Raw genomic sequence first — 25,266 nt, 5'->3', positions numbered from 1 at the left:
TGTTCATCCCAGCTACCCACTGCTGAAACTCCCCTTGCCAGGAACAGGACCTGTGGAATTCACCACTCCTGTGAAGGATTACTCGCCCCCGCCTGTGGCCTCTGACCACAAGCCAGAAGAGCCTAATGAGCAGCCAGAGTGGGTAGGTGCTCAGTGTATCGCTGAGGAGAGCCCTGGGCGTTGGGTGCAGACTGGCTGAGGCAGGGGTTCTGTGAGCGAGTGAGGGTAGTCAGCTTCTGATGTGTGAATACATATACTTGAATAGCTTTATAAAGGCACAGAAAATATTCAGTTATACATTTAATACATCTAGTTATACATTCCTGTTTTGAAAGGAAACACCAAACTACATAGAAAGAAGTGTGTCTGTCCTAGAAAAGCTGGGGATTGTGGTTGCCATAGCTGTGGACAGCTGGGTCTGGGTTCACATGTAGGCTGCTCACACACCATGCACAGGTGCCAGGCAGTGCCCTGGCAAACAGGCCGTCTCCTTCTTGCGCAAGGTAGTTATGGGAACCACTGAACATCCCTAGAGAATGTTTTATCATCAGAGTCCCAGCACCATTTAATATTTGCAGTGCACCTAATTTTTTCAAATCTGCTAGGTCCTGTTTTATCCTCACAATCCAGTCAGGTAAAACGTGCAGGTTTTGTTTATCTCTTTTGCAGTTAAGGAAGCTGGGGCCTAGAGTGATGATGTGCCTCAGTTTAAATTTAGTTTTCATGGGGTCAGCAGTGGATTAGAACTCGAGATCTCCTGACCTGAAGCCCACTGCTTCTTCTGAATCATACTGTTCTCAGCTGACTGTCTCTGAGCTGAGCACTAATGTAAACAAGGAAGAAACAATCTTTCCAGTTGAGCGTCTGAGGTGCAGGACTTAACCCACCAGAACTCTGGACTCATTATTTGGAAATCTTCTGAGTGATTAGTTCGTCTCTAAAACTTTTACCTGCCAGGTATGGATGAAGTGTTCTTCCCTCATGTGTTGTGCTCTGGTCCCATGGATTGGTGCTGGGCTTGCTGAGTCTGTTGTTGAGGAACAAAACCAAGCTCAGGGCACAGAGCTTTTCCTCTCCTACCTTCTCTCTGACAGTGATTGCACATTCCTTCCCATTTCCTTTTTGGGTAATATAGCAGCCAGGTAACTTGTTATAAACTGTGCTCTAATGTTGCTGAAATAGAGACATATCTGGTAAGATAGGTATGTGTTACAACTACGCATGGTGTCAAGAGGAAGTACACAATCCAGGCTCAATGATACTCTGCCCATGAAGGTCAGATGTGGCAGAAACCAGTTCTGTTGCTTCATGCTTCAGCTTGACCCTTCACTCACTGTGGGACCTTACTGGATCAAGCCTTTTGCCTCCATTAACCTCTTCATGCAGTTTTACCGCATAATGGAGCTGATGGTTCCTGGTCACAGCAGGGTCGTCTGTGTTTGTGAATGTTTTGTGACTAGTAGAGTTCAGTGGACCGGATGGTAGAGAATAGATGTTTCATGGTACAGCTGTTAGGGTTTACTTGTTTGTGAGCCCTTTAAACTTCCTTAGTGTTCCATCTTTGGCCTGGGATGGTGATAGTAAGCAGGTGTACAAAATAACTTGAGGGTTCAGGAATTAGAAGATTATCCCTTTTTTCTCTTTCTGATTGGGGTCCCCAGCCCCTGAAAGGTTGAGAAGGAGACCCAGGCCCTGGTGCAGTCACCTGGTGTCATGCAGCTCAGTGCTCAGTTATCTCACTTCCATTGACTGTTCGTCATAAAAATAAAGGTCAACAATATAGGAATTTTAAGGGTTGCTTTAATTAAGAGGAACAGGAAACACAACCCAAACCAGAGTAAGTGAAAAGGGCATTTTTTGGGTCATATAACTCACAGCCGCAGGCAGGGCTTACTCAAGGGCAGCATGGTTTAGGCCTCAGAAGGAGTCCACCTCTCAGCTCTGCCCTGTCTGGATCAGCTCTCTGTTGTCTCCCAAACAGTGGCTGCAGCAGATTCAGTCCCATGTTCTTGCAATATCCAATCCAGTGGAGGATGAGAGGGGGCCCACTTGCCTCTGAATGGGGTTACCTGCCTGTCCCCACCCCAAACCCTGTGGCCGAGGCAGGTGCTTTGTTGACTGACTTCATCACCTGGTTGTCTTCATCACCAGGCTGGGGATGAGAGAGGATGCTTTCCCAAGGAAAATTAGGATGCTCAGGCACTGGGTGTCTACTGCTCACACCAAGGAACCAAAATGTCCTTCATTCCTCTGTTCATTCAGCACATGTTATTGCACGTCTGCAGTGTGCCTGGCAGAGTGATCTTGAGCCTCACTGCTCCGGAGGAGATCTAGTGTGCTTGGGAGGAGAAGACAAAGATATCAGTTTAAAATAAATTCAGCATATGTGAAAGGGAAACAGGAGCCAACTGACAGAGCTCCAAATGGCCAATGCTGGAAAATAAAATACATTTTGCAAAAAAATAAGTAAAGTAGTATTGGATTATAACCCACAGTGTAAAATAAATATCTGAGTCCATATGATTGAATAAATCAGCGAAGGAAAATATACAAATCTGAGCAAAAATTCTAAATTTATGTAGCTGGGCTTCCCCAGTGGCGCAGTGGTTAAGAATCCACCTGCCAATGGAGGGGACAGAGGTTCGAGCCCTGGTCCAGGAAGATCCCACATGCCGCGGAGCAGCTAAGCCCGTGTGCCACAACTATTGAACCTGCGCTGTAGAGCCCATGAGCCACAACTACTGAGCCCGTGTGCCTAGAGCCTGTGCTCCGCAGCAAGAGAAGCCACCATAATGAGAAGCCTGTGCACCACAACGAAGAGTAGCCCCTGCTCGCCGCAGCTAGAGAAAGCCCGCGTGCAGCAACAAAGACCCAATGCAGCCAATAATAAATAAAATACAATAAATTAATTTTTTAAAATGCAGTAAAAAGTAATCGTTGTATTAAAAATATATATGTATAGGTAGCTACTCTGCCCTCAGGGAGGTGTAATATAATCCCTCTTCCTTAATTGTGGACTGTGCATAGTGACTTTCTTCCAAAGAGTACCGTGTGGAGGGGGGAGAAAAGAGTCTCTTTACAGTGGAGAACCTGAGCAAGGTGATGAGGGTCAACATCAACAGTGATAAATCAGATTGATGGTATGTACTCTTGATGTGTGACAAGAAGGGTGCTTTACCTCTGTGGTCTTCCTCCCAAAAACCCATAACCCCAATCTAATCATGAGAAGAACTTCAGACAAGTCCCAGTTCAGGGATGATCTACACAGTTCCTGACTAGTGCTCCTCAAGACTGTCAAAGTCATCAAAAAAAGAGTCTGAGCACTTCCCTGGTGGTGCAGTGGTTAAGAATCCACCTGCCAATGCAGGGGACACAGGTTCTAGCCCTGGTCCAGGAAGATCCCACATGCAGCGGAGCAAATAAGTCCATGCACCACAACTACTGAGCCTGTGCTGTAGAGCCCAAGAGCCACAACTACTGAGCCCACACATGCTGCAACTACTGAAGCCTGTGCACCTAGAGCCCGTGCTCCACAACAAGAGAAGCAACTGCAGTGAGGTGCCTGTGTACAACAAAGAGTAACCCCTACTCGCTGCAACTAGAGAAAGCCCGTGTGCAACAACAAACACCTAATGCAGCCAAAAAAAAAAAAAAAGTCTAAGAAACTGTCACAGCCAAGAGAAGCCTCAAGAGACAGGACAACTAAATATAACATGGTATCTTGGATGGGATCTTGGGAGAGAAAAAGGACATAGGTACAAGCTAAGGAAATCTGGTTTCCTTACTTTTCCTTATTGATAGTTTCTCAGACTTTCCTTGTTCTTAATGACCTGGACAGTTTTTTTTGTAAATAAGTCTTTTATTTTATATTATATTAATTTAATTAATTAATTAGTTTTTTTTTTTTGGCTGCGTCAGGTCTTCATTGTGGCATGCAGGATCTTTTTTGTTGTTGTTGCGTTGTGTGGGCTTCTCTCTAGTTGTGGTGTGTGGGTTTTCTTCTCTAGTTGTGGTGCTTGGGCTCCAGAGTATGTGGGCTCTGTAGTTCATGGCACACAGGCTCTTTATTTATTTACTTATTTTAAAATTTTATTAATTTTTGGCTGTGTTGGGTCTTCGTTGCTGTGCACGGGCTTTCTCTCATTGTGGTGAGTGGGGGGCTACTCTTCATTGCGGTGCATGGGCTTCTCATTGAGGTGTCTTCTCTTGTCGCGGAGCACGGGCTATAGGTGCACAGGCTACAGTAGTTGCAACACGTGGGCCCTAGAGCACATGGGCTTCAGTAGTTGTGGCACGTGGGCTCAGTAGTTGTGGCGCACGGGCTTAGTTGCTCCACGGCATGTGGGATCTTCCCAGACCAGGGCTCGAACCCGTGTTCCCTGCATTGGAAGGCAGATTCTCAGCCACTGGACCACCAGGGAAGTCCCGATCTGGACAGTTTTGAGGAGTGTTCCTCAAGTGGGATTTGCTTATTTTTCTCTAGATTAGACTGGGGTTATGGGTTTTTGGAGGGAACACTACAGAGGTAAAGTGTCATTCTTTTCACATCTGTCAGCCTCCTAAATTATTTTTTAAATTTCCATACATTAAAGTTCAGTCTTTGTGCTGTAAAGTTCTTGGTACTGTCAGGTTTGTTTGGGTTTTCTTTAAGCCTTTCTAATAGAAGTATGGAACAATCTAGATGTGTTTTTAATTTGCATTTTCCAGATGACTACTGTCAAGTGCTTATTGTATTTGCATACCTTCCTTTGTGAAGTGTTTCAGTGTTTTGCCCGTTTCGAATTGAGCTGTTTGGATTTCGTTTTATTGAATTGTAATTCTTTCTGTATGCTGGAGGTGTCTCTATATAGTATATAGTCCTCTTTCTCCCCTTTTGCTGAAGTGTTCCCCCCAGTGGGGTGGTGTCTGCACCCTGAAGTTGGGCCTTTCTCTGTCCTCCAGAAAGGACTCTAATCAACTCTACTGGGTCCTTGTGCTCTGAGTTAGGTCTGCCCTGTGTTGGAGTCACTGATCAGTCGTCTTGTGGGGTAGGGGAGGACAGTTCCCTCTGGAAGGAGGGATGTTTTTACCAGAGGAAGACCAGAGCAAAGCAGAAAGGTGACTTTCTGTTTCATAGGCATGTGACCTTGGGCAGGTTATGTAACACCTGTGTACCTTAGTTTCCCCATTCATAAAGTGGGGATAATAATTATACCTGCATTATACATTGCCATAGGATTAAGTGAAAGAATGCAAAAGTTAGGTCAGTGCCTGACCCATCATTTGCATTCGATAAATGTTTCTGGCTGTCATTGTCATTGATTAGATCTGGTCGGAGCAGAGGGCAGAAGAACAGAGGTTCACATGCTTGGACTGCCCTCTGAGTGCACTGGGCATGCACTCCTTATCTTTTACTCCTTAGTTCACATCACGCTCTCCAGGAAGCCTTCCCCAGGTGTCTTGCAGATGTGTGCTCTGTTTCTCCTTGTGAACTGTAGTGTGACCTAGTTGCAGTCATGTTTCATTCAAATTTGTCCAACCTTTTGCACATAGTATATGCTTAAGAAAGGGTTTTTTTTTTTTTTTTTTTGAATGACTTGTTGAATAAGCACGGCTTATTTAGGAGACACAGAGTCTGAAGTGAGGCATTTTTCTTGGAGCTTGATAGGGGATAAGTTAGGTGGGACCAAGTTAAATCTTGGGCTCTGGAGTTTAAATGAATTCTCTGGGCAGTAGAAAGCCATTCCCTTAGAGGCAATGACATGATGAAAGTGGTGGTAAGAAGGTCAATCTAATTGAACTTAGAGAAACTTGGAGACTGAGTTGACCGTGCCTAGGAGGGAGGGTGAGGGGACAAGAAAGTGGAGGAGAGATTGATTTTAAAGGGATGCCAAACCAATTTTAAGAGTTTTAAGACATAATGATACAACTAGATATAACTAACATGTATTTGGCCAGACACCTTACTAAATGGTTTCATGTGTTCTTTTGTTTGGTCCTCACAGTGATCTGCTGAAGTCTGAGAGTTTATTCCCATTTCCCTCAGTAAGTAAGGGACCGAGGCTTGGAGACTGTAGAGGCCCTTGTCCAAGGCACACAGCCAGGGGTGGAGCTAGAATTTAACCCTGGCGAGTCCCCTGAGCCTGCCCTTCCCACCACACCCCACCCCCTCACCTATCCAGAGCTGGAGAACAAGGAGCCAGAGCCCTGTTTTCCAGAAGAGCTGAGTAATGGGAGTCCTCCGTATGGTGTTGTAAAGGGAGCCCCTGGGTGTGTCAGTGTAAAGGTGAAATACCTGGAGCTCTAGCTTGCTTTCTCTAAATGTGAAGGAAGGATTGTGTTTAAAACAGCAAACTTGAGGTGTCCTGCACTGGCCTGGCTCCCCTAGACCAGGTCACCATGGAAACCTGAACCTCACACCAAGGCCTACCTGCCGTGTCCACAGAGGTGGCTGGGCTTCTGGCCCAGCACTGCAGGGCTTGGTGGTAGCCTGAGCGCAAGGTTTCCAAGGAGCCCTGGTCAGGGACCCCACAGGTCCTCAGGACCTCAGCTCCCTTCCTGCACTGCTTGTGCTGGGCCTTTCCATCTATGTCCTGTTCTCCATGGGAACTCAACATAGTTCAGAACTACCCAGGCAGGTAGAATATACCAGCTTGGGAATTAGGCGGCCCTGGGCTTTAACCCTGGTCTGCTGCCTATCAGCCGTGTGTCCTTGGGCATATCCTATTTATCTCTCTGAGACTTGGTTTTCTTATCTGGGTCCTCTAGCTCAGGGTCTCTTACAAACTGCAATCAAGGTGTCAGCCAAGGCTGCAGTTATCTCAAAGCCTGACTGGAGAGAATCTGCTTCCAAGCTCACTCAGACAGTGAGCTGGAAGCAGGTTTCTTGCAGGCTGTTGAACTGAGGGACTCTTGTCCCTCATTGGGTGGGTGTTGGCTGAAAGCCCCTCAGTTCCTTGCCACATGGATATGGCTGACTTCATCAGAGTGGTGGCTCTAAAGGAGGGGGGGCAGAGGACGACTCTTAGTATGCTTTTTCCTTCCATTAAAAAAAAAACTGTGGCAAAATACACACAACATAAAATTTACTCTCTTAACTGTTTTTTGTTTGTTTTTGTTTTGTTTTGTTTTTTTGTTTTGTTTTGTTTTGGCTGTGCCATGTGGCGTGTGGGATCTTAGTTCCCCGACCAGAGATTGAACCCAGGCCCCAGCAGTGAAAGCGCTGAGTCCTAACCACAGGACCACCAGGGAATTCCTTCTCTTAACCATTTTTAAGTGTGCTGTTCAGTGGTATTAAATACATTCACATTATTGTACAGCCATTACCACCATCCATCTTCATAACTCTTCATCTTGTAAAACAGAAACTCTGCACCATTAAACAGTAACTCCGCATTCCCCCTTTCCCAGCCCTTGGTAACCACCATTCTGCTTTCTGACACTATGGATTTGACAACTTTAGGTACCTCACATAAGTGGAATCATACGGTATTTGTCTTTTCGTGCCTGGTTTATTTCACTCAGCGTAATGGCCTTAAGGGTCATAGTCTTTTGTAACCTAATCTCAGAAATAAGAGCTCATCACTTTCGCTTATTTTCTGTTTGTCAGAAGCAAGTCACTAGGTCCAGCCCACTCTCAAGGGGGATTATACTTGGGCATGAGCGCCAGGAGGTGGGGATTACTGGGGCCATGTTAGAAGCCTCCATCTAGTGAGCACTCCTCCCTCTGTACCCAGGGGCATCTGTACTCCACTGGCCTTTACGCTTTCTCCATCACCCACTTAGGATACCTCGTGTTGTCTCTGTTTCCATGTCTGTTTCTTACTTGAGTATCAAGTAGGGATTATGATAGGGCCCAGCACAGTGAGTGGTAGGCCCTGCCCACATCTCCTGCTACCATTTTCGTGCCTGCCTACTTTCCAGCCACCAGTATCCGCATCTCATTTGTCAAAGGATCTCTGGTACAGGAGGCCTGAGGTGCTGGAGAATTCGCACCCCGTAGGAGCAGCCCTCAACCAGTAACTGTAGGAGTTGGTATGTAACCTCAGCTGTCTTCCTTTATGTGGGATAACTCAGTCAAATCCAGTTATCCACAGAGGATGCTTGCTCAGTAGCACACCCTTTGTGGGCTGCCGTCCCTTCGCTGCTCCTGTACCTACTCCCCTCCCTGTGTTTCCTCCACCTCCCAAGGAAACTACTTGTCTAAGGCCCTGCTGCTTGGGAGAACCCAAACTAAGATAGTGAATGACAAGAGTTAGGCTCATGCCTGTAAATAAACCACCATAAGAAAATTTTGATGCCCAGAAGAGGAAGTCTGAGGGTACATATATTGGACGATGAGTTTGATACTCATCGTTTGATATTAAATGACTGATCCAAGATCTTGAAAAGAGCTGGACAGATGTGGAATAGCTGCTTGGAAAGTTCAGTTGGAAATCGGGGAGGTGAATAAGAGCCGGCCAGCAGAGGGGGGTCCAGCCAAGGCTGGAGAGCGTGGCTGTGCCGTAGGCTCTCTTGTACGTGGTTTTTGTCTGGTAAGGCTTACCAGCTGAGGAGTGAAAACAAATGAGCAGTGGATTTTACCCAGGGCTGGTGGAAGGTCAAAGGAAAAAGAGGTGTCTGGGGCATAGGGGTTACATATTCTTATGAAAATCTGATGAAAACCATGGACCTCTCCCCTGAAAATGATGATAGTGATAATAATAGATACACTTTTGAGAAGAAATATGAGTTAAGCAGGGTGCTCATAGAACTCCTGGAGCCATCCCTAGAGCCCAGAACGAGAGCTCTGGTTCTGAAGTATGTTCATTGTTACTTTGTTGAAATGGTGGCCTGGATGGTCCTGGGTGGGAAGGGGGCTGGATTTGGACTGGAGGGCCAAGGAGCTGTCCTGCCTGGAAACCAGAGGTTCAGTTGCACAGGCTCAGTGGGCCTAAGGGTGGGGGTGGAGTGTGTGATGAGGGCCGTGGGCAGAGGAGATGGTACGTGCAGAGTCACAGCCTTGTGCCCAGTGGGAACAGACCTGGATCTGGAGGCTCCACGGTGCCAGCTCTACCTGGGTGATGTGCTGTGTCCTTCACAGAGTTTGAGGATGATCCCCTGGGTATCGCTCTCCTTGTAGAGCTGTGGGTCTCTGGGCAGCTCCGTCCACACTTTGGCCTGTGTAGTGTGTTGAGTCGATGAGCTGCTGTTTGGGTCAGGACCTGTGGCAGTCAGTTCTGTCTAGGTACCTCTCTACCTCCTGGCAGCTTCTAGTGGGCTGAGTCTGCTGCAGAAGACTAAGTGGGTGAGGACTTCTGTCCCCAGAGCCTTTCATAAATACACACTTCACAAAGGCTCAGATAGATACCTGGGGTTGTTCCTTTGCGCCCAGGGGCTCAGGGGCCCAGGAGATGTTAACTTGCTGTGTGTGATCAGCATCTTAGCCCTTGCTCGTGCCATAGCCTGGAGTATGGCATCACTGAGTGGCTAGATGGCCTTCCTTTCATCTACACACCTGCCCTTCACAGTTCCTGATTGCGGCACAGGCTTCAGGACAGTCCCCTCGTCCCTCGGCCAGGCCCGGCTCCTCTAGCCTGCTCTTCACAGTGCCTCACGCCTGTGGGCACACCATCCCTGTCTCTGGGTGAATGACAGCCTAACTTTAGGGGGGTCTCCAGAGCACTGCCTTGTCAGGTTGCCCCTCCCTCTCAGAGATAGTCAGGGGCTTTTGTTTGTCAACTGGTTAAAATCCAGACAGCTCAGTCAGGTGTCATCCTGGCCACCTCTCATTTTTGCTGTGAGTTCCATTATTACCTGCCAGGACTCCTCTGTGTTGTCCAGGCTGCTCCTCAGAGGCCCTCACTGCCCCTCTTCCACCAACCCTTCCCCACCTCGTGCCTCCACTCAGCTCCTCTCCGGCCATAACTCTGCTGCAGCTAGTCCAGTACCTTGTTTTGGGGGTGCTCCTTGACACATCCGTCGCTGGAAGTCACTCCTCGCCTATTACATGTGTGTCACTTTTGTCACTTAAGTGCATATTAGCTCTTTAAGGATAGATGGCAGGTTCTAGTGAGAAAAGTGTGGTGTTCAATGAGGAGACCTTGGTTTGCATCCTCACACCATCCTTCTTGAGTCCTGAAACCCTAGAGAGTCACTTTGCTTCTCACAGGCCTGTTCTGGGATCAGTGAGACGATGCGCCACACCTGTTACTGCTAGTGTTTCCATCGGCACTTAAGTCTCAGCATGTGCTGTTTGTGTGTGTGTGTGCGTGTGCTTGTGTGCAAATCGTAGTGATGCTGCAGGGTGAATGTCATTATCTCCCTTTCACTGAGGAAATTGAAATCCAGAGAAGTCAAAAACATTTCCAAGGCCATACAGTTGGAGAGTAGAGATTTAGAACTGGGTCTATTGAGCTTCAAAAACCAGTGACCTGCAAGTGGCCAAACCAGGATCGGCAAGGTAGGCTACACCCTTTGGGGAGCTTATGGCCTATTTCAGGGTCAGCAGGCATTTTGCATCAAGGGCTAGATAGTAGGTTTTGTTTAGGTTTTGTGTGTCATGCCATCTGTCGTGAACACTCACCTCTCATTGTTGCATGAAAGCAGAACAGTGCAGAATGGGATGGGTATGGCTGTGTTCCAGGAAAACTTTATTTAGAAAAACAGGTGCCAGGCTCAATTTATGGCCTGTGGCCATAGTTTGGCAACCCCTATTCTTTTGGAAAATGTGTAAGAAAGTGGTCCATTAAGTGGTAAGAAGTCCCTTTGGACATCTTCATTTTTGAAGGCCTGTCCTGTTGGCCCCGCATTGCTTTGCCCGTAGTAGGTGCTCAGTAAATCCTTCCTGAGTACGGGCCATGTTTCTCCCTCTTGTGCTGAGCTGACCTTTCTAACCCTCCCCCATTTCTTCTGCAGTACGTGGGTGCCCCGGTGGCTTATATCCAGCAGATATTTGTGAAGTCTTCAGTATCTCCCTGGCACAAGAACCTCCTGGCAGTAGATGTGTTCCGCTCACCTCTGTCCCGGGCATTCCAGCTGGTGGAGGAGATCCGGAACCATGTGCTGAGAGACAGGTATCCCTCCCTGGGACCGCAGCCTCCCTGATCCAGCTCTGTATTGAAGGGAGGGGGCAGCCCTCAGTGTATGTCCATTGAGCCAGCCAGCTCTGTGGAAGGTGAACAAGTGAGAAAGAGGTGGGTGGGCTCGCTTTGCTTTTCTCAGCACGCTTGTGGGTCCACTGTGGCTATGTTCCCCTTGGACCTGTGCAGATGGCACAGGTAGAGCCCTGAGCTTCGTCGCCAGGTCTCAGACAGACTAGGTATCCACTGGGCCAACCCTGTGACAAGCTGAGGTCTGTTTGACTCGTGACCCAGAGGGCTCACTGCCTAGGGGTTGTGAGATGTGAATCTAATGGTGGTGGCCATGCTGACAAGAAGCAAGCTGTCCCTGGGGGTACACTTCTGAAATCCCAGCCCACCAGTGATTCTCTGGAGTGTGCTGTCTTTGTAAGCTGCCTCACTGCTGGGTTTTAGTTAGCTGAGGGCTTTGACAGTCATTTTGGTGAACAAGACAAAGCCCTTGATTTTCACCCTATCCCCTCTGCCTGCTGAACTGGCCAAGGTATTCTAGTGAGCGGGGCTGTGTACACTCCCAGATCTTGCTTCTCCTCGGAGGTGATGGGCTTTTGGGGTCCACATGCACTTTGAAGGTCAGACAGCCACATGGTTTGGTTGTTGACCACCTGGAAGAACTTCCCCTGCTGCCCTGGTCCTCAGGCTCTTTGAGATACCAGGCATCTGGGAGCCTGATGACGGAGGAGACCTCGTAAGTGCAGTGGGCCTATCCTGTGCTAGCAGACACAGCAGGTGCCTCGTCCTGTCTCCCACACAGCTCCGGGACCAGGAGCCTGGAGGAGGTATGCCTGCAGGTGACCGACCTGCTGCCAGGCCTCAGGAAGCTCCGGAACCTCCTCCCCGAGCATGGATGCCTGCTGCTGTCCCCTGGGAACTTCTGGCAGAATGACCGGGAACACTTCCATGCAGATCCTGACATCATCGGAACCATCCATCAGCACGAACCTAAAACCCTGCAGACCTCAGCCACGCTCAAAGGTACCCCCAGGGCAGGTTCCTTGAGAACCCGCCAGAGGGCCTGTTGGTCACCACATCCTCTTTGATGGCTGCTCTAGCAGATCAGGGGTTACCCCTAGTTTCCAAAGATGGGGGTGGAGAGGGGTTCTGGTGTCTCTACAGTAGCTGCCGTTCCTTTGTCAGCACCTGCTGCGTTCTGTCTGCAGACTTGCTGTTCGGTGTCCCTGGAAAGTACAGCGGAGTGAGCCTTTACACCAGGAAGAGGCTGGTCTCGTATACCATCACCCTGGTCTTCCAGCACTATGATGCCAAGTAAGGCCATCAATGCTCAGGGCTCCTGACGGGGCTGTGGAATGACAGGAGGCTTTGACTAGTCCTTGTTCTGGTTAGAGTGTCCAGAATGCCCCCTGGGAACTTGGAGTTCTCAGGCCTCCTGTAGAAATGTTTATATCCCTTAGGTTGAAGGGTGCTGTCTGCTGACACTTGAGTGGGATGACCTGACAGCTAGCTAAAAATAAGGGGTGATAGGAAAAAAAAAAAGAATAAGGGCCGCTGGGACTTCCCTGGTTAAGACTCCGCACTCCCAATTCCAGGGGCGGGGGTGGCATGGGTTTGATCCCTGGTCGGGGAACTAAGATCCTGCATTCTGCACTGCATGGCCAAAAAAAAAAAAACTCCAAAAAAGATAGGAAAAAAAAAATAAAAATAATAAAAACTGCTAAATCAATTTTAACAAATACTGTGAAAAATATGATTTCAACATTATTTTTTAATTAATCTGCTTTTCCTCACTGATTTAAACTATTAATCTTTATTATGTATAGAATACCCATTCATACATGAAAAAAAAAAAAAAAAAAAAAAAAGAATAGGGACGAAGGCAGGGCTGGCACATTCAGTGTCCTGGTGCCTCCAGTGGTCTCTCTTGAGCCTAGGGTAGGGGTCCCCAGCTGGTTACTACTGAGCCCCATGTGACCTCAGAACCTTCCCAGCAGACTGCTGCAGACAGCTCCCAGCAAGGGCCCGTAGGATGCTGCTGATTGGCTGTTCTGGGCCTTTGGCAGTCGGAGTGGGGTGATCGGTTGGGAATGGGGTGCTGAGGGGGAGGTCCTGAGACACCTTTGCCAAGGTTTTAATTCTTCCAACCCCCCACCACCCCACCCTGGAGACTGGAGGGAAGGTTAAACACCACAGAGAAGCTCCCTCCAACACAGGGGGAGGAGGGAAGCCCCGACAGACCTTCCTTTCAGGGATTGTCTTTGTCCCCTGGACCAAGAGGTACAGTCCATCTACCCGACCCCACTCCATGACCAGGTTTCTGGGCAGCCTGCGGGCCCGCCTGATGCTCCTGCACCCCAGCCCCAACTGCAGCCTTCGGGCAGAGAGCCTGGTCCACGTGCACTTCAAGGAGGAGATTGGCATCGCTGAGCTCATCCCCCTTGTGACCACCTACATCATCTTGTTTGCCTACATCTACTTCTCCACGCGTAGGTCCACGGCAAGGAGGCTGGGTCTTTCTCTGAGCTAATACGGGCATTTCCAGATCGCCCCCGTCCCTGCCTGTGCAGGTGGCCCAGGCAGAGATGTAGAACGTGCTTGGTGGTTACAAAAACTGGGGCTTCACCACCCCACAGAGTCTCAGGGGCTCGGGTGGGTCCAGGGCTCCTCTTCTCAAGAAAAGTCCCATCTTGGGTAAGGGTTCCCAAAGGACACACTACGCCCCTGAGACTGGGAAGTGTACACCTTCGTTGGTCAAACCGGGGCCTTCCCTTCCTCAGCTATCAGGGCACGCTCCCCTCCTAGGAGCTCAGTTTAGAAGGGCCTGTGTGTGCCAGGCTCTGGGGAGATGCTATCCTGATGTGCCCTTTCTGCCCTCCAGGCAAGATCGACATGGTCAAGTCCAAGTGGGGGCTGGCTCTGGCCGCCGTGGTCACAGTGCTTAGCTCACTGCTCATGTCGGTGGGGCTCTGCACACTCTTCGGCCTGACGCCCACCCTCAACGGCGGGTAGGTCCCGAGCAGGCTCCACTGGGTGGCAGGGTGGGGACCGCAGGCCGGAGGACCTTGCACCTCTGGGCACTTGGCCTGCCCTGCACTGGACACGTGTTGTTGCCCCATATTCTCACATGGTTATTTTGACATTTAAGAGGTACATTTTTTTCCTCTTTAAGTTACCTGATTTGTGTTCATACATATGTATATACAAAGTATATCTATATTTACATATAATACATATATAGTTATGTGTGTGTATGTATGTACGTTCATGTGTCTATTTCTGTGTGTGTATATATGGGGTAGGTATTTATATATGCATATATGTGTGTTTATGCGTATATATATGGGTATGTATTGTGTGTGTGTATAGGGTACATGGATTTGTATGTATGTATTTGTATATTATGTATACACGTGCAAATTGCTTCTTGATGGCTTAAGCCATAGATGGGTGTGACACAGAAGGTACATTTCTTCCTTTCTTACTATTAAAACATTTAAATGCCTAATAAAATAGGTAACGTTAGAGTGAGCTTTTTAAAAGACATAGGACATAAACACATTCTAATTTGTCACCTTTCCATGGTTTGCTTTCCCTGCCATTTCTCTCTGAAACGTGGTCTGAAAACCCTTCCCTGGGTGTGTCCTTGGGCTTCAGTCTCCTCAGCTCTGCTGGGCCCCACCTGCCTCTCCATTAGCGCGTACTGCCAGTTGTCCTGTGCCCTGCCTTGGCCTGTCAGACTGGTCTCAGGAACAGTGATTTTGTGTTTTCTGTTACCTTCCTTGCTCACAGAACTGCTTCCTTTCCTAAAGGTGATGGTGCTAAACACCCCCTCCTGCCAGAGCTGTCTGCTCTGCCCTCAGAGCCCCCCACTTCCGCTGCTCTACAGTGGAGACCCCAGTGAGGTTTGCCTCGGCTGGTGTTCTTTGTGCCTAGTATTCCCTCATAGACCGTTACTGGTAGTGGGAGCCTCTGGTCTCAGAGAGCTAGGAGAATTTTCTTTAGAAACAATTGCTGGTCTCCAAACACAGCTTCTCCGCAGAGGCAAGTAGGGCTTTAGGCTGGTCTCATCCCCCTTCCATTTAGTCCTGATGACTTGGCTGGGTGGTCTCTGGCTGGTATGGGAGTCTGGTGTGGGGAGGCCCCGAGAGCTGTGCTCTGGCAGCTGGGCAGCCCAGGGGCCTCTCTCCGCTGTGCTGGATGGATGGAGATGGGGGTGGTTGCTCTCTCCCCGCACGGCTTCGAAGCCTGCCTGAAAGCTGAGAGCCGTGCAGACAGAGGGCCTCCTGGGACGGGGGTCAGTCTTGTGCTGTGCGAGTCGCTCAGCAGCCCCCACTGTAAGGTGCCAACCCCACAGCCCCCCCGGACCCAAACCCATTGAGAACCAGCTGTGTGTTGGGGGCCCTCCTCAGCGCTGTGCTCACCCTCTCGCTCTGTCCCCAGTGAGATTTTCCCCTACCTTGTGGTGGTCATTGGGCTCGAGAACGTGTTGGTGCTCACCAAGTCAGTGGTCTCCACCCCAGTGGACCTCGAGGTGAAGCTGCGCATCGCCCAAGGTAACAGGTGGGGAGTGCAGGGTGCACTAGGGCAGGGGAGGGGGCGGTGCTACCTCTTCCCGCTGAGCAAACAGGGAGCCCAGGAGCCTCCCTTGCTGTGGCCTCCAGCGTCACATGGCAGCTTGTTAGCATGAGCCCTGAGGAGCTGTGGAGTCACCAGGCCGTGCTTCGTCCTGGTTCATGTGTCAGTCAGAAAGCACACCAGACTCTGCTGCGGGGCTCATATGTTTGACCCTTCGTCAGGCTGGCGCCTGGTCTTTTCTCCTCCTGCCTCACTCCGTCACATGAGGCCCAGGCCCCTGAAGCTGGCCACCTCAGAGACGCTGCCTCCACAGCTGTCAGGAAAGCCCCCTGTGGCCTCCGTGGCAGGAGCTGGGGATCCGGGGTTCTGGCGAAAGCGAGAAAAGAGCCTGGAGGTCTGAGCTCTTGCTCCTCCTCACCCCCTATCTGTGGGAGCAGGGCTGGGGGCAGGCTGTTCAATCAACAAACCTCTGTGAGCTTCTGTGAGAGGCCAGGCTCTGCACTAGATGTAGGGCTCTGAGGAGACTAGGGGAAATGGCCGCTGTCCACTAGGCGCTCAGCTTTAAACATGAGACTGTGTGATAGCCTGGGGTCCAGGGAGGGGCTGAGGTAGAACACAGCGACCTCCTCTGTCTCTCGAGTCATTCTCTCACGTGCAGACAGACCACGCACACCCAACGAGGACAGCACGTGAGGCTGGATGTGCCAGCTTTGGGGTCACTTGGCTCTCCTCTTGGGTTTGCTCAGCTCACACCCTGCTTCTCCCTTCCTCTGATGGTTGTAGCTCTCCCCTGGACCCTCCAAACCCTCCTTCCCTGCAGCTGTGACAGCAGCACCTTGGAGCCCAGGCACTGGCAGGATCCTGAGGGTTGGGGCGCTTTGGTGGAATGGCTGCCTCAGAAGGCTCCCCATGTGGTTGTGTGCAGACACGTAGCGGACAGCGGTCACGTGCTGGCCCCATGGTCCTGTTGTCATCCTCTGCAGGCCTAAGCAATGAGAGCTGGTCTATCATGAAGAACATGGCCACAGAGCTGGGCATCATTCTCATTGGCTACTTTACCCTTGTGCCTGCCATCCAGGTAAGGCCCCCTCCAGGGCTGTAGCTTAGGTGAGCATGGAGCCAGCTGCTGTTTCCCCAGCAGTGCGGGGCACACCCCCTCTACACTGCCACCCTCACCTATGAGGTGGGCCCTCTTCTGGCAAGATGGCTGTCACCGTGCACAGGGTGGTCCTGGCATAGCTGGTTCAGGAGGAGGACTCAGTGAGCCGAGAATGGGCCACGGGATTGAGCTCCCAGCCTGGCAGCCTCTGCCTTTGACCCTGTCCTTGCCCCTCTCTGCCTATCTCTCATTCACCCAAGTGGTAGGAGGAGGCTTGGTGGGTGCAGCAGAGGCTGGCTGCCCACTGTGCAGTCCAGTCAGACCTCGTTTCCTAGTTCTCAGGCAGAACACGCTGGGGCCCCTGAACTGGGCCCTTCCTGCCTTTCCTGGCCCGAGCCCTGACCCACCCCTGCAGCCTCTGAACACATGGCCCGCACCCTGGGAGGGCCACCGGCCATTACCCATAGCCCTGGCCCTGCTGTGGGGCTGTGAGCAGAGGTGGGGGTGGACCCACACTGAGTCAGAAGCCCAGACTGTTGCTGCCGGTTCCAGGACAAGTTGTGCGAAGGGAGTGAAGAGCCATCCCCTCCCTGTCCTTCCCCCACAGCATGCAGGCCTGCTGAGGTTTGGGGATGAGCTGAGACCACAGGGGCCCCAGGCTTCCACCCCCGCCAGAGGGCGTCTGCAGGATGCGGGCAGTCTTGGGACATTAGAGCTGACATGACCATGGTGCCACCATGTGCTCCATCCTTCATCTTACCCCACATTTGAGTAGAAGCCATGGTGATGTGCCAGAGGTTGCAACAAGGGCAGGGGAGAAAAAGTTAAATCTGAGAAAATTCCATCTATCCACAGGGCTTGGGGAGCAGAGAGACCACCCCTTTTCAGTTTCAGGGCAGAATTAATTCCCCCCTGAGCTCTTCCCTTCCTTTCATTGGTCCAGTGTGGTCACTGGCCAGGAATATTTCTGAGAGCCCCCAAACCAGGCCAGGCCTGGGCTCTAGGTAGGTGTTGGTCCATGGCACGTGAGCAGGGCCAGGGGCTCAGTCAGGGAGGGCTTTTTGGGTAGCAGGCTCGTGGGGCTCAGAACTTTCCAAGTTGGGGCTTCCCTGGTGGCGCAGTGGTCGAGAGTCTGCCTGCTGATGCAGGGGACACGGGTTCGTGCCCCGGTCCGGGAGGATCCCACATGCCACGGAGCGGCTGGGCCCGTGAGCCATGGCCGCTGAGCCTGTGCATCTGGAGCCTGTGCTCCGCGGCGGGAGGGGCCACAGCAGTGAGAGGCCCGCGTACCGGGAAAAAAAAAAAAAGAACTTTCCAAGTGGGTCAAGGCGCACCTCACCTCCAAGTTCGGGCATCAGCCTTCTCTGGGTAAAGGTGTTGGGGTCGGGGGGCGGGGGGGTGGGGGGGAGGTCTCTGCTGCCCCTTTGTGGGGAGGGAGGGAGCTGCTGCATTATCCTCCTTGGCTGCTCCCAGATTTCAGAATTACCAGCATTTCTTTTCTTTCTCTCTGCTGTGCCTTGCCTGAAACTGCCCTACAGATTCCGAGGTGCCTGCAGGCACGGAACTGGTTCTCTAGGTGTTGGGCCGTGAGGTCATGGTGTCCCCTCATCTGCTTAATTCCAGGAGTTCTGTCTTTTTGCCGTCGTGGGCCTGGTGTCTGACTTCTTCCTTCAGATGCTGTTTTTCACCACTGTCCTGTCCATTGACATTCGCCGGATGGAGGTAGGACTGGGCTGAGCCCTGCCCACCCACCTCCTCCGCATCCCTGGCTGTGCTCAGGGGATCTCTGGGTGAGAGAGGGGCAGGCCTCGGGCAGGGCAGCAGCCCCCTGCGGACAGCCTCTGGACAGCAGCTTTGGGCCCTGACCACTGCACCCCCAACAGCTAGCGGACCTGAACAAGCGGCTGCCTCCTGAGGCCTGCCTGCCCCCAGCTAAGCCGGCGGGGCGGCCAGCACGCTTCGAGCGGCAGCTGGCTGTGCGGCCGTCCACACCCCACACCATCACACTGCAACCGTCCTCCTTCCGAAACCTGCGGCTCCCCAAGAGGCTGCGTGTCGTCTACTTCCTGGCCCGAACCCGCCTGGCACAGCGCCTCATCATGGTACCTGCCACCCCTGCCCGAGGGCCAGCGCTCAAGTCCCTCTTGCATTTTGCATTCGCCTTGGAGGTGGGGGGTGCCCCTCAGGCCTTCATGGCCTCTTGAAGCCTGGCTTTGGGAAGCCACTCACTCTACCCTCCTGCCCAGACCCTGGTGGTTTCTGGGGTGACAAACCTATCTTTGGAGAGGTAGCCGAGGTTGTCAGGGAGAGGAGTCGTCTCCCCAGGGTGACCCAGGACGGGGTGCTCTGGGATGGAGCTACCATGGTTGCCCGAGTCAGGGTTCACTGTGCAGGCATCAGAAAATGCTGGGCTGGGCAGAGGGGAGAAGGGGCAGGGCTGGCCTCTGGTCAGTGGGCCTCTCCTAAGGAGTTGAAGTGAGACGGCAGCGAGGCTGAGGCCCTCTGAGGACTAGGACCCGTGGTGTCTGTAGAGCAGGTCATGCAGCTGGTCCCTCTGGCCATGCTGACCATGGGAAAGGTAGCAGCTTTCTGGCCCAAGCTGAGATGGGGTTTGGGGATGGGAAAGTTCTGTAACAAACCTAAGGGTGCACCTCTGTTTCCAGGCCAGGAGTCCCAAACCCTGACCATGGAAAGGGAACTAGGTCCCTCTGGGGGGCAGTTGGCCCCCAGTCATAGTGGGAGGACTTGGGAAGGCAGGAGGGTAGGACAGGTTGGGGCTGTCCGTTCCTCCCAGAGGTCCTGCTGAGCACCCGGTGCCCCACTGCAGGCTGGCACCGTTGTCTGGATTGGCATCCTGGTGTACACAGACCCAGCAGGGCTGCGCACATACCTCACTGCCCAGGTGACAGAGCAGAGCCCTCTGGGCGAGGGCGCCTTGGCTTCCATGCCTGTGCCTGCCAGTGGTGTGCTGCCTGCCAGCCACCCGGACCCCGCCTTCTCCATCTTCCCACCTGGTGCCTCTAAGTTACCCGAGAACCAGACATTGCCAGGGGAGCTGCCCGAGCCTGGGGCTCCAGCTGAGGGCGTCCATGATAGCCCAGCCCCAGAGGTAACCTGGGGGACTGAGGATGAGGAACTTTGGAGAAAGTTGTCCTTCCGCCACTGGCCAACGCTCTTCAGCTACTACAACATCACACTGGCCAAGAGGTGAGTTGGGCTGTGCCAGGTTCCACCTCTCCACCTGGTGATGTCAGCTCACTGTCCCCAGAGCATCCCTTCCCTTTAGGAGGGAGACCCTGTGGTTTGAATTCTGCATTTCCTTTCAAATAAACACCCCTAAGGTTGTGAAGTAGGAGCCAGGGCTCCAAGCATCCACAACCTAAGAGTAGCCCAGGGCCCTGCTCTGGGGAGTCATAGGTTCCTGTCAGCCACTTGGCCAGAATGAGATCCACCTCACTCACTCCTACCCACTCTGAGCCAGAATGGGTGACAGACATGGCAGTGATGGCTTGGCTGCCGGTTTCTGTGACAGAGCAAGGTTGGGGTGCCAGAGCTGAGCTGGGGAGGGATGTTACCTCTGCTGCCCCAACCCATGCTGGGAAGACTGTCCTGAGAGGGTGTTCTTGGAGCCTGGCAGGTTGAGCTGAGTCCCGTGTGAAGAGCAGAGATGGGGACTGGGGCAGCAGCAGGAGGGGGGTCCCTTCCGAGGGCGTCTCTGCTGAGGCTGCCCGCTGCCCGGCCCCAGGTACATCAGCCTCCTGCCTGTCATCCCAGTCACGCTCCGCCTGAACCCGAGGGAGGCCCTGGAGGGGCGGCACCCTCAGGACGGCCGCAGTGCCTGGCCCCCGCCGCAGCCTGGGCAGGGTGGGCTCTGGGAGGCCGGCCCCAAGGGGCCAGGCACAGCGCAGGCGCACAGAGACATCACCCTGTACAAGTAAGGCCCACGAGGGAGGGGGGCGGCTGGCAGGGATGGGGGGGGGGATGGGGCACGCCTCACCAGGCTCCGCCCGGCGCAGGGTGGCAGCACTCGGCTTGGCCTCGGGCATCGTCCTTGTGCTGCTGCTGCTCTGTCTATACCGCGTGCTCTGCCCTCGCAACTACGGGCAACCCGGCTCGGGGCCCGGGCGGCGGCGGCGTGGAGACCTGCCCTGCGATGACTACGGCTACGCGCCACCCGAGACAGAGATTGTGCCCCTGGTGCTGCGCGGGCACCTCATGGTGAGTGCGGGCGGGAGCTGGGGGCGCCTGAGGCCTGGGCCGCGCAGACACCAGCGCCCGTGCCCATGTCCATGCTGTGCTCCCGCAGGACATCGAGTGTCTGGCCAGTGACGGGATGCTGCTGGTGAGCTGTTGCCTGGCAGGCCACGTGTGCGTGTGGGACGCGCAGACTGGAGACTGCCTCACTCGCATCCCACACCCGGGGTAGGTACCCCCCCACCTCCCACCCATGCCCTGCCCTGCATCTGTGCCCCACTGTCCTCACCCCACCCTCCCCGCCCCCCAGCAGGCAGCGCCAGGACAGTGGTGTTGGCAGCGTGTTGGAGGCTCAGGAGAGCTGGGAACGGCTGTCAGACGGTGGGAAGGGTGGCCCAGAGGAGCCTGGGGACAGTCCTCCACTACGGCATCGTCCCCGGGGCCCTCCACCAGCTTCCCTCTTCGGGGACCAGCCGGACCTCACCTGCTTGATCGACACCAACTTCTCAGCGCAGCCACAGCTCCTAGAACCCGCTCAGCCCGAGCCCCGGTACCGGGCGGGCTGCCGCCGTGCTCAGGCCTCCCCAGGCTATGACTTCAGCCACCTGGTGCAGCGACTGTACCAGGAGGAGGGAATGGCTCCCGTCCACACACCAGCCCTGCGCCCACCCTCGCCCGGGCCCACGCTGCCCCAGGCCCCTGAGGACGAGGGGGGCTTTCCTCCTGAGAAGGGCTCCCCTTCCCTCGCCTGGGCCCCCAGCGCAGATGGCTCCATCTGGAGCCTGGAGCTGCAGGGCAGCCTCATCGTGGTGGGGCGGAGCAGTGGCCGGCTGGAGGTGGGCAGAGGGGACGTCTGTGCAGGGGGTTTGTGGGCCCTCCTAGCTCGCAGGTGCTCACAGCCTCTGGGCCTGCAGGTGTGGGACGCCATCGAGGGCACTCTGCGCTGCAGCAGCGAGGAGGTCTCCTCGGGCATCACGGCCCTCGTCTTCCTGGACAAAAGGTGCGAGTGCTAGCTAGGATGCCTGCCTTAACCCTAGACAGCCCAGCCCAGCACACTCTGAGGTTTGAGCCCTGCTTCCCCTTCACTGGTGCGTGACTTGACTTCCCTACTCGGTGCCAAGCCCCACACCTGTGAACAGCAGGTAGTCCACCTCAGTGGGAGGGTGACAGCTCCAAGAGTTAACAGGCAGGAAGCACTTAGAATAGGGCCTGGCACATGGAGATTGAGCAGTTCTCCTCACCCTTCTGAAGTCAAAGTTGCTCTAGGTAGCCTGTCAATACTGACCTTTCTAGGTTTCCTGGGTTTTCAGTTCCAGAAAAATGCATTTTCAGAAGAACCATCTTTTCCCCTTTGATGCTGGACACTGTCCTCGCCTCCCTCCTCAGCACGGCTGTTCGCTGGGTATTCCCGGGGCTCGATCACACACTCCCTGGGAGAGGAGGATTCCCGGCTTCTCAGGCTTGAGCTCCCACCTCTGGGCTGAGAAACCTGGGCCTCACCCATGACTAGGTGCCTTTGCTGAATGCTTCACCTGCCTGACCCATGCTGGCTTTTCTTGCAGGGTCCCTGACCGTTTGTGGCCCCACCGTCTAAGCTAAAGCTGGAGCCTCATTTTCTCGGGGCGGGGATACCCCTTGCTCTTACCTGTCAGTTTCTGTTGGCTGCAGCTGTTATTCCTGCCATTTCCAGGCTTCTTGCTCAGTCAGGCCTTATTTAGCTAACATCCTACCCTGCAGTCTGGCCAAGTTCACTGGGTTCTCCACGCTTGGAAATTCTCCCTTGCTGTTTTTTTTTTTTGAATTTTAGGGAAAGCCCACATGTCTCAGCTCAACCCCCAAAGTTCCATGGTCTCTCCCTCCCACCCCTGTGCCTTTTCCATCTCTGCCATAGATCCTTCAGATTATGGGCAGAGGTGAAGATGTGCATTGCCCTTTGCTGGAGTAAGATTTTGAACCCCACTCACTTCAAAGCTTTGGGGCCACAGGGCAAATGTCTCCATCTCTGCCCATCAACCTGCAACCTGTGCCTAGGAATCAGGGGCAGTGGAGAATAGTCCTTATTTCTTTGTGGAAAAAGGAAATGGAGCAGGTGGTGCTTGGGTCGAAGCTGCTTTTCTGTGATGGAGACAGAAAAGAGCCTTCTGTGGCTCTAAAACATAGCCTCACCTTACGTCCTATTTCTCCTCCCCTGAAGCCTTTCCTTTAGCTCCAGGATGTGGAGGGGGACTGCCCATACCCCTTGTTTGTTTTTGTTTTTAATTTCCTATCTTACATGATGTTCCCCAGGTACCACTTTACACATACTAGCTCATTTACTCCTCATGACCACGCTGTGAGGTGGGTACAGTTGTTCCCATTTCACAGATGAAGACTCTGAGGCACAGAGGTTAATAATTGGAGTTGCAACCTGGTCCCCAGCACCTGTGCTTCCCTCTTGGCCACAGTCCCTCATGGCTCCACTGTTCCCAGAGCCAGTGGGACAGGCCTGTCAAGGGCCTGCGGTGCTCAGCCCCAAAGCTGGGGGCTCTGAGGGAGAGCCACCTGGCAGCCGCTCTTCTCTTCCAGGATTGTGGCTGCCCGGCTCAACGGTTCCCTTGATTTCTTCTCTTTGGAGACTCACACTGCGCTCAGCCCCCTGCAGTTCCGAGGTCAGGGGACCTGGGCTGGGCTGGTGCCTGCACCTGGTGGGTGGAGCGGAGGGGCTGCCTGCAGGGTGTCTTCTCGGAGATCCCTCACTTGGCCTGTTGTCCCCAGGGGCCCCAGGGCGGGGCAGTTCCCCCACATCCCCTATGTACAGCAGCAGTGACGCAGTGGCTTGTCACCTGACCCACACGGTGCCCTGTGCACACCAGAAGCCCATCACAGCCCTGAAGGCAGCTGCCGGGCGCCTCGTGACTGGGAGCCAGGACCACACACTGAGAGTAAGTGTTGGCACCATCTCTTGGGCACTGGGGTGGCCCAGCACAGGGGGTGGGGAGCACATGGGGTCAGTCAGGGAGTGGCTGGAGGTGTCCTGGATGAACTGTGGAAGGGAATTCCTGGTCAAAGTGTGATTTGGTAAATCCCAGAATCTGATACCTGTTTCTGCCCCAGGTGTACCGTCTGGAGGACTCATGCTGCCTCTTCACCCTGCAAGGCCACTCAGGGGCCATCACGACTGTGTACATTGACCAGGTGAGGGCCGTGGGTGGGGTGCGGGGTACCAAGCCAGGCCCATGGCCTTTGTTTCTAACTGCTGGGAGCTGGTCCCCAAGGGCCTCTGTGAAGCAGAGTGAGGGCTCCCACCCAGCAGGGCACTAAGCCACCCTTGTGGACAGAGGTGTTTCACCACAGTGACCAGCTCCCCTGTGCCTGTTCCCTTAGACCATGGTGCTGGCCAGTGGAGGACAAGATGGGGCCATCTGCCTGTGGGATGTGCTGACTGGCAGCCGGGTCAGCCACATGTTCGCTCACCGTGGGGATGTCACCTCCCTCACCTGTACCACCTCCTGTGTCATCAGTAGTGGCCTAGATGACCTCATCAGCATCTGGGACCGCAGCACAGGCATCAGGCTCTACTCCATTCAGCAGGTAGGCATGTTGGGGGCCACGGGATTCTCGGTGTTTTAGGGAAGGATTCAAGACACCGAGCCTGTCCTGTCCTTGCCTGCAGGACCTGGGCTGTGGTGCAAGCTTGGGTGTCATCTCAGACAACCTGCTGGTGACTGGCGGCCAGGGCTGTGTTTCCTTTTGGGACCTAAACTACGGGGACCTGTTACAGACAGTCTACCTGGGGAAGAACAGTGAGGCCCAGCCGGCCCGCCAGATCCTGGTGCTGGACAATGCTGCCATTGTCTGCAACTTTGGCAGCGAGCTCAGCCTAGTATACGTGCCCTCTGTGCTGGAGAAGCTGGACTGAGGGTGGCCCTCCCTGCCCGTCTGGCTGGTCTGGCTGGGGTGCTCTGTGGGGCAATGCACTGGACCTGGACTGGGGAAAGAGCTGAATCTTTGGGAAGCTGCCTCTCAACTGTCCTGTCCTGCCTCATGACTGTAATATTAAACTTTTTTTAAAAATCACATCAGCCAGGGGCTTTGTGAGCCACTTGTGTCTTCCCCTGGATGAGCTCTGGCATCATTTACACCCTCCCGGTGCCTAAGGTGCAGCACTTGGTTAGACCGTTCTCAGCTCAGAGCAGCTCCTGCCAGAAGCCATACAAGTCAGAGGAACAGTTTACAAGCTGGGGAAGTTTAGCAAGCCAGCTCTAGAGGCCATCTTGCCTAACCACTTCAGAGGTGTGGAAACCAAGGTGACCCCCTCCACCTCCACACTCGCTAAAGGTGGTGCTACTGGGGCCCAGCCCCCCGCCC

At 53.4% G+C, this 25,266-nt stretch overlaps 1 protein-coding gene across 3 annotated transcripts in view; it reads left to right on the top strand.

Annotated features, from left to right (window-relative positions):
• The window catches only part of SCAP (SREBF chaperone), a 38,902-nt gene extending 13,931 nt beyond the window's left edge, over positions 1–24,971 (top strand). The window contains exons 2-22 of one of the 3 annotated variants that reach the window (XM_007470271.1): positions 13–142; positions 10,876–11,033; positions 11,851–12,071; positions 12,257–12,362; positions 13,365–13,537; positions 13,930–14,056; positions 15,492–15,604; positions 16,610–16,704; positions 18,349–18,447; positions 18,609–18,827; positions 19,553–19,932; positions 20,471–20,659; positions 20,742–20,943; positions 21,032–21,147; positions 21,230–21,755; positions 21,834–21,919; positions 23,485–23,567; positions 23,674–23,840; positions 24,013–24,093; positions 24,283–24,489; positions 24,572–24,971. In XM_007470271.1, the coding sequence (XP_007470333.1) occupies positions 13–142; positions 10,876–11,033; positions 11,851–12,071; positions 12,257–12,362; positions 13,365–13,537; positions 13,930–14,056; positions 15,492–15,604; positions 16,610–16,704; positions 18,349–18,447; positions 18,609–18,827; positions 19,553–19,932; positions 20,471–20,659; positions 20,742–20,943; positions 21,032–21,147; positions 21,230–21,755; positions 21,834–21,919; positions 23,485–23,567; positions 23,674–23,840; positions 24,013–24,093; positions 24,283–24,489; positions 24,572–24,817 (3,724 nt within the window). In that variant the 3' untranslated portion in view covers positions 24,818–24,971. The remainder of the gene's footprint in view (positions 1–12; positions 143–10,875; positions 11,034–11,850; positions 12,072–12,256; positions 12,363–13,364; positions 13,538–13,929; positions 14,057–15,491; positions 15,605–16,609; positions 16,705–18,348; positions 18,448–18,608; positions 18,828–19,552; positions 19,933–20,470; positions 20,660–20,741; positions 20,944–21,031; positions 21,148–21,229; positions 21,756–21,833; positions 21,920–23,484; positions 23,568–23,673; positions 23,841–24,012; positions 24,094–24,282; positions 24,490–24,571) is intronic. The other 2 variants (XM_007470272.1, XM_007470273.1) reach the window with 2 other exon arrangements.
• The last annotated feature ends 295 nt before the right edge of the window (positions 24,972–25,266 follow it).

Source organism: Lipotes vexillifer, unplaced genomic scaffold (genome assembly GCF_000442215.2).
Source record: "Lipotes vexillifer unplaced genomic scaffold, Lipotes_vexillifer_v1.1 scaffold942, whole genome shotgun sequence".
NCBI classification, from domain to species: Eukaryota; Metazoa; Chordata; class Mammalia; order Artiodactyla; family Lipotidae; genus Lipotes; species Lipotes vexillifer.
This window is presented reverse-complemented; position numbering and strand designations above follow the sequence as displayed.